The sequence below is a fragment of the Trichechus manatus genome, unplaced genomic scaffold (assembly GCF_000243295.1).
Source record: "Trichechus manatus latirostris isolate Lorelei unplaced genomic scaffold, TriManLat1.0 scaffold00185, whole genome shotgun sequence".
NCBI classification, from domain to species: Eukaryota; Metazoa; Chordata; class Mammalia; order Sirenia; family Trichechidae; genus Trichechus; species Trichechus manatus.
Window position 1 is genome coordinate 4,995,801 of NW_004444121.1, and position 8,678 is coordinate 5,004,478.

At 46.2% G+C, this 8,678-nt stretch overlaps 1 protein-coding gene across 1 annotated transcript in view; it reads right to left on the reverse strand.

Moving 5' to 3' along the window:
- Window positions 1-5,826, reverse strand: part of ZNF251 (zinc finger protein 251) — a 31,739-nt gene extending 25,913 nt beyond the window's left edge. The window contains 3 exon segments of the mRNA XM_012558786.1: window positions 3,802-3,915; window positions 4,380-4,512; window positions 5,806-5,826. Of these exon segments, the coding sequence (XP_012414240.1) occupies window positions 3,802-3,915; window positions 4,380-4,512; window positions 5,806-5,826 (268 nt within the window).
- Between the last annotated feature and the right edge of the window lie 2,852 nt (window positions 5,827-8,678).

Sequence of the window (8,678 nt, forward strand, 5' to 3'; positions counted from 1 at the left end):
AAATACTAAAGGGAGTCCTCTGGTTAGAAAATCAGTAACATCAGATAACAACCCAAGACTAGAACACAGGACAGAGCAACCAGATATCAACCCAGATAGGGAAGATACAAAAGTAAATCAAAGCTAAAACACCGAAAATAGGAAAACAGATGTCAATATGTAAAAGATGACAACATTGAAACAATCAGTCTCCCATAGAAAAATTTATACATACATTGTTATGTGACCATAATTGCTCTCCCCATACTGTGACAGCACGCTCCTCCTTCCCACCCGATTCCCCACGTCCTTTCAACCAGCTCCTAACCCTCTCTGCCTTCCCATCTCACCTCCGGACAGAAGCTGCCAATTTAGTCTCTTGTATCTGCTTCAGCTAAGAGGCACTCTCCTCACATGTATCACTTTGTGCCCCACAGTCCAGTCCAACCCGTCTGAAGAGTTGGCCTTGGAAACTGTTTTAGTTCTGGGATGATAGAGAATCTGGGGGCCATGCTTTCCGGGGATCCTCAAGTCTCAGTCAGACCATTAAGTCTGGTCTTTTTACTAGAAATTGATTTCTGCACCCCAACTTTCTCCTGCTCCATCTGGGACTCTCTAAAGAGCAAATCTTGAAAGCAGAAAGAAAATGACATATAAAGGAGTAATAATCCAATTAATAGCTGATTCCTTATCAAAAACCATGGAGGCTAGAAGAAAATAGAACAATATCTTTAAAGTGCAGGAAAAACAAACAAACCTGTGCATTCAGATTTCTATATCAAAAGAAAATATCACTCAAGAATGACAGCAGCCAAAGTCTCAGAGAAGAAACTCATCTACAGGCCTAATAGCCTACACAAGCCATAGCTTCATCTACCCTGAGATCAGAAGAACTAGATGGTGCCTGGCTACCACTACCAACTGTTCTTGTCAGGGCCACAATAGATGGACCCTGATAGAATGGGAGAAAAACACAGAATAGAACTCAAATTCTTAAAGAGTCCAAACTTATGGGACCAGTCGAGACCAGAGGACTCCCTGAGACTATCGCCCTGAGATAATCTTTAAACTTTGAACTGAAACTATCCCCTGAGGTCACCTTTTAGCGAAATAACAGATTGACATACAAAATAAAGGCTATTACTCATAAGTATGGTGCTCCAGTAAAAAACCATCTCTATGAGACCAAAAGGTCAACAGTTCCTCTAAAGCAAAGATGAGAAGATAAGGGGGCAGGGAAACTAGAGTACTGGAAATGGAACATCCAGAACACAATTATAGAGAATGTTGACACATTTTGAAAAATGTAACTAATGTCACTGAGCAATCTGTATAGAAAGTGTTAAATGGGAAGCTAACTTGCTGTGTAAACTTTCACCAAAAACACAATAAAATATTATTAAAAAAAAAAAGAATGAAAGCAAAATAAAGGTATTTTCAGATAAAAGAAAACTTGGAGAACTGGTTTTCCAGACCTATGCCACAAGAAATGCTAAAGGAAGTTCTTTAGGCTGAAAGTAAATGATACCAGATGAAAACTCAAATCCTCAGAAAGGAATAAACAGCATTGGAAATGAAAATTATTAGAGTAAAGGCAAAACAGTATATTTTGGCCTTTTTCCTCAAGTTTTTGTAAGTACTATAAAATAAACTGTAAGTAGACTGTGAAAACTTAAATGTGTACATTGTAATCCCTAGGATAACCACTATAAAAAATAAAGCAAAAAGATTACTTAAAAAACAAACATGAAAATTAAAATGGAGTTCTAAAAAACATTCGAAATAAATCAAACAAAGGCAGGGAAGAAGCACAGAGGAATAAACAACAGAAGAGACAAGTGTAAAATAAAAATATTATTCACGAGAGCCTTTATGAACCATATCAATAATGAAATATTAATAGGCTAAACATTCCAATTAAGAGACAAAGATTGACAGGATGGACAATAAATTAGTCCCAGCTGCATGGTGTCTAACAAGAGATGCATGTTAAGTACAAAGATACAAACATGTTGAAATTAAGTGGATGGAAAAAGATATACCATGCTAACTGTTAAGTATAAGAAGGCTGCAATTGCTATGTTAATATCAGATAAAATATATTTCAAAACAAAATTACCAGAGATTAAGAGGGACCCTTGCAATGATAATTGTAAATATGTATCTGCGTGATGTAACAGCTTCAAAATACACGAAGCAAAAACTAAAAAAATGAAGGAATAGATAATTCTATAATCATAGTTTGTTTAACCCCCTTCTCTTGGCAACTGACAGAATAACTTCAGCGAAGACAGAACATCTGAACAACCTAGATAACCAAGGTCTATCAGTCAACCGCCTTGAGTTGATTGATACTCATACACCACCACAATGGCAGAACACTCCGTCTTAAGTGTATGTGGTAGATTTATCAGGATAGACAATATTTTGGGTCATAGAGCAAGAGCCAGTAAAATATAAAAGAATGAAATCATATAGACTATGTTCTTTGACCACAAAGGAACTAAATCAGAAATTAATAACAATATGATAACTAGAAAACACCAACTGTTTAGAAATTAACACATGTCTAAACAGTCATTAAGTCAAAGAAGAAATCACAAGAAAAATAAAATATTTTGAACTAAATGATAATGAAAATACAACAGATGAAAATTTGTGGGGTGCATCTAAAGCTGTCCTTAAAAGAAATTTTATAATTTTAAATGCCTATATTAGAAATATAGATGAAATACTACGTCTCACGCGCTTTGGACATGTTATCAGGAGGGACCAGTCCCTGGAGAAGGACATCGTGCTTGGTAAAGTAGAGGGTCAGCGAAAGAGAGGAAGACCCTCAATAAGCTGGAATGACACAGTGGCTGCAGTGATGGGCTCAAGCATAGCAATGATTGTGAGGATGGCACAGGACTGGGCAGTGTTTTGTTCTATTGTACATAGGGTCATTATGAGTTGGAACTGACTCAAGGGCACCTAATATAACAACAACAACATATTTGAAAAGATATAATACTTCAAATCAGTGATCTTCTACCTTTAGAAACTAAAGGCTTCATACAATCAATTTTGAATGTGCATGAATTTTACATCTGTTGTTCACAAGAGACTTTCTGAATAAACTACCACAAGGCAAACTCCAGACAACCAAGAGGTGATGGAGAAAATGTTGGTCCAAGGACCAGAGGTAAACAATCCACTTCATTGCAGAGCCAAGGCAAAGGTGAGGACATGAGTGATAAAGTGTCCTATGTCCTAACAATGTAGAAACAATACAACCAACCAAGAATTGGAGGAGAACGGGGAGAAAGAGGTGGGAAGTGGAACAAGCTCACTGATTGTCTCCATAGCTGGGAGTCAAAGATAACACTAAGAGCTGACAAATCAACTAGTAGAAGTATGCTCGACAGACCAAAGGAAAAGATTTTTTTAAAGGATAGAATTGACTAAAATCGGGAGGTGGAGGAGAGGGGGTCAAGGGAGAAAAAGGATACAGGTGCTATTTTATAGTTGAAACTGGTAGGGAACCAATAGCTACTGTCTAAAGAAAGAGGACAATAAAGTTATCACATAAAGAAGGGAGGGTGTTATAAAGGTATGATTATAATCACTAAAGTAAGAACACAAACTTCCCTAATTATTAGAACTATCTAGTTTTTAAAAGCAAAGCAAAGAGACCAGCACGTGTGTATATGCTTGTATGTATATACGGCGTTGTTATAGACTGCCCCTGGAGAGGCCCAGGGAGTAAGCGCCACCACCCAACCAGCCCCTCACTCTGGGGATGGGAGGCCATCTCCGGACTAGCTTCCCGCCCACCCTCACCTGTCCTGCAGCTTCTCAAGACCTCTGGTTCCTCAGCTCCCAGAAGATCTAGGACCCACAGCTCCTCCCCTTGCTCCAGCTGGGAGATCAGATCTGGCTTAGGGACAGGGAATCCTGTTGAAGGAAAGGACGCTGGGTGAGCTGGTGTGGCCTGGGGAGCTGCTTGCTGAACTTCTAAGGCGAGGAGAGGAGACAAGTGCAGTGTCACGGAAGCCCACTCGGACAGGTCAGCAGAGCTGAGGGGACTCTCACGGTGGGGTTGGGGTGTCACAGAGGTTTTCCATGTGTGTGTTGGGGGAGACTGACGCTGTGCGTACTGAAGGAGAATTCACCTATTCCTTCTCCAACCCCTAGAGGGATGCCTGTGGGGTCAGGGACATCTGGGAGAGAAGTCCCTGGAACTGGGGAGCAGGGCAGGCTCTCCCATGGGGAAGAGGCAGCCCCTGTCCTTCTACAGAGACTAGACTGGTACCTGGGGCCAAGGGGCAGGACCCTCCTCCTTGGGCTCCAAAGTGCTGAATCAGCCCACCAGGCTCCTTACAGGCCCCCACTGGGAACCAGGGGCAAGAGAGCCTCACCCAGGGAGGCCATGTTCCCGTAGTTCTCAAGCATCACATCCCGGTAGAGTGCCCGCTGGTGCGGGCCCAGCTGCTTCCCCTCCGCCTGAGAGAAGTACACGGCCACATCCTGGAATGTCAGCGGCTCCTCCTCCTGCAACAACAGGTCGCAGCTGCCTGGGGCCCAGTTCACTGCACTAGACGCAGGTTCCAAGGTACCCAGAGCCCTACTGCAGTCAGTATGAACCATGCACTAGCCATCTATGATGGCATAGCAAGGGCCAGCTGACCTCTTCAGCCATGGGGACTCCAGCTGACCCCTCAGAGCCCGTTTCTCAGGGAGAGGACATGAGTCCAGATTCCCGAACCCTTTCTTTGGGGGTGCTATGATGCCCTGGCTTTACCAGTTGCTGGACTCAAAGCTTCCGAGGGGCGAGTAGGACACGAGGGGCAGGGAGGAAGGTCAACTTACCCAGGACCTGGGTGTTGGCAGCTCGGCTGCCATTCTGCTCCTGGGGAGCTACTGAGTGAGGCAGCCTGGCCTGGGACCTCCCCCAACCCAGCTCTCAGGTGTGTGTTCAGGAAACCCAGGCTCAGCCCCTCCTCAGAGTCACTAAATCACTCTCTTAACTTCCAGGCCTCAGGGGTGTGGAGTGAAGGACCAGCGAAATTGATTCCTAGTGTGGCCACCTGGAGCTAAGTCGTGAGGCGGTCATTCTGCAGCGCCTGCAGACCTGCTATAGTGCCCGTAGCGTCACTCCTGAAACTCCTGCTAGAAATTGCTTACGTGGACTGCCAGAGTCCGGGTGGCGACCGGCCGAGGGGGTGAAAGCTGGCAGCTACAGTGGTCCAGACACTCGCTAGCGCCCCTGGAACTGGGGCCCAGGACAACCTGGCGCCAAGAGCGGATTGGGTGGCATGCGCCCCTGAGACAGGCTGTGCAGCCCACCCCCGACAAGGATGTGGGGAGGTGGGAGGCGGTGGGTGGAGCTGAGTCTCCAAGGTAAAGCCAGAAACCCGCGTCATCCTCACCCCTTCCTCCCCACCCTCTCAGGTCAGCCCCATAGCCTAGCCCTCCTTCCCTCCGCCCCCTTAGACCAAGCCGAGCGGCTCCACACTCTACCAGCAGCGCCTCCCTGGCCGCGCCTCCTGCCTGCTCCAGCCCCCGAGGCGGCCTCCCTCACGGCCCCGCAGCACTCTCTCCGTGGTCCCCCACAAGGCCGCCTGCCCTCCAGCCCCCGACCGGGAACTCGCAGTCACAGCAGGGCGGTTTCTCCCCGGGCCCCAGGTCACGTCCACCGCCAGGCCTCTGCCCTGCAGTCTTCCCGTAAATCTCTGCGCGGCGCCCCAGCTCACCCTTGCAACCTCAGCTGGGCCCTCCCAAGCTCCCCGCGGGGACCCCAGGCTCCCCCACCTAACCCGTCCGTTTTCCATCATCTGAAGTTACCTTGTTCGTTTCCTCAGTCATCTCTGCACGCACCCCGCGCCCCGGGCTGCAGGCGGTGCCCTGGAGGAGGCTCACCTGCGATCCAGCAGCCAAGAAGGGGTTCACACAGCTGGCGGAGTCCTGCGGGAACCCCAGGGCCGGGCAGCGTGGAACAGTGCCGCGGCCGAAGGGGGCGGGGCTCAGGGGCGGGACCCGGGAGGGGCGGGGCGAGCCTGGGAGGGGGGCGGGCCGCCCCGCCCCGCCCCGCCCCGCCCCGCTCCCCAGTCTCCAGGAGGGGGCCCTACACTTGCCGGCGCCACTCCTTGCGGAGACTGACAAGGGCCGGAAACGGGGGCCGGGAGCCCCGCCTCGCCCCCGCGGCACTTCCGGGCGGCTCTAGGGTCTGCGGAGGGCTCGCGTTGTCTACGATCTTGGCGCCAGGTGCCGACGAGCCGCAGCGGGACCGGCCACCTCGCCTGCCCGCGGACGGGGATGGGGCGGCGGCCTGGGCCGTGGGCGGCCGGACGGCAAGCCTCGTGCTCATCTCAGTCCACAGCTCGCACCGCGTCCTGCCCGCCCCCAAGCCCTGGAGACGCTTCCTTCGAGACTGGATTGTTTAACGTAACTAGGACTCGCCCTGCGCGCCTTTCCATCCCCGGGCCGCCACTTCTCCCGCGCGGACTCCGCCACCGGCTCTTTCATTGGTCTCTCCAGTCTCTGTCCCCTCCAGTAAGCCCACCACACTGGGATACATCATGTATTCATCGTCATAACAACAAAGTCGTATATAAAGATGTTCAGATAAAACATGGTTAAAAAACAGCACTTGATAAAATTGAAGAAGAAGGGTTGCAGATGAAGAGGGCAAAATAAGGAAAGGAAAAACTGAATGAAGTCAAGGACAACTTTGCCACCCAGTATATGCCGTAGCCCCTGTACATTTTGCTAGAATTATGTCACAAATTTAGTTTTGAGCTTAAGGCAATCGAAGGAGAATGTCTAAAAGTTTAAAATAAGCACCATGCAAAGTTGTCACACGTGATTATAAAGCTGTCATGCATTATAAATAGTGTGGGAACAATGCGTAGAGTTAGACACCAGCCCTACTGGTAGGAATGTGATTAGTACAATCTTGAAAATTAACTAAGCTGTATTTAGAGAGCCTCAAACATTTATATCCTCTAACCAAGTAATTCTACATCTAGGAATCTACCCAAGGAAATCACAAAAGTTTTAAAGACAAGGATGCCCATCTCAGTGTTTTTTATAAAGGGGAAAATTTGCAAACTACCTCTATTACCAATACAGGAAAAGGTAAGTAAATTGTCTTCTGTCCACTCAGTCGAACATTGTGCAGCCATTAAAAATGGATTTTGAAGAAATTTTTGGGGGCAAAGGAAAATGCTTATGAAATAATATGTGAAAATAGGGTACAACTGGCTCATCTTCTGGCACTATATCAGACAATGTACTGCTGCTATTCATAAGGTTTCACTGGCTAATTCTTTTCAGAAGTAGACCACCCTGTCCTTCTTCCTAGTCTGTCTTAGTCTGGAAGCTCAGGTGAAACCTGTCCGCCATGGCTGACCTGGCTGGTATTTGAATAGCGGTGGCATAGCTTTCAGCATCACAGCAACACAGAAACCCCCACAGTACAACAAACTAACAGACATGTAGGGGGGATTAGTGAGCTGAAATGGACTGGTATTGACCATTTTGAATCTGACAATCATATGGTCTGCTATGCTGAGAAAGAGAACTGAAGAATGGCATTGCATTCATCATCAGAAAGAACATTTCAAGATCTATACTGAAGTACAACGCTGTCAGTGATAGGATAATTTCCATATGCCTACAAGGAAGACCAGTTAATACAACTATTATTCAAATTTACACACCAATCACTAAATACAAAGATGAAGAAATTGAAGATTTTTACCAACTTCTGCAGTCTAAAGTTGATCAAACAATCAGGATGCAATGATAATTACTGGTGATTGGAATGTGAAAGTTGCAGACAGAAAAGAAGGATTGGTAGTTGGAAAATACGGCCTTGGTGATAGAAATGATGCTGGAGATCGCATGATAGACTTTTGCAAGACCAACAACTTCTTCATCACAAATACCTTTTTTCACCAACATAAATGGCGACTATCCATGTGGACCTTGCTAGATGTAATACACAGGAATCAAATGGACTACATCTGTGGAAAGAGACGATGGAAAAGTTCAATATCATCAGTCATAACAAGACCAGGGGCCAACTGTGGAACAGACCGTCAATTGCTCATATGCAAGTTGAAGTCAAAACTGAAGAAAATTAGAACAAGTCCACAAGAGCCAAAGTTCGACCTTGAGTACATCCCTCATGAATTTAGAGACCATCTCAAGAATAGATTTGACGCAGTGAACAGTAATGACCAAAGACGAGACGAACTGTGGAATGACATCCAGGACATCATACATGAAAAAAGCAGGAGGTCATCAACAAGACAGGGAAGAGACAAAAGGCCAAAATGAATGTCAGAAGAGACTCTGAAACTTGCTCTTGAATGTCAGGTAGTTAAAGCAAAATGAAAAAGTGATGAAGAGCTGAAAAGAAGATTTCAAAGGGTGGCTTGAGAAGACAAAGTAAAGTATTATAATGACATGTGCAAAGAACTGGTGATAGAAAACCAAAAGGGAAGAACATACTTGGCATTCCTAAATCTGAAAGAACTGAAGAAAAACTCAAGCCTCCAATTGCAATATTGAAGGATTCTACAGGGAAAATATTAAATGACTCAGGTAGCATCAAAAGAAGGTGAAAGGAATACATAGAGTCAGTATACTAAAAAGAATTGGTTGACGTTCATCCATTTCAGGAGGTAGCATATTGATCAGGAACTGATGGT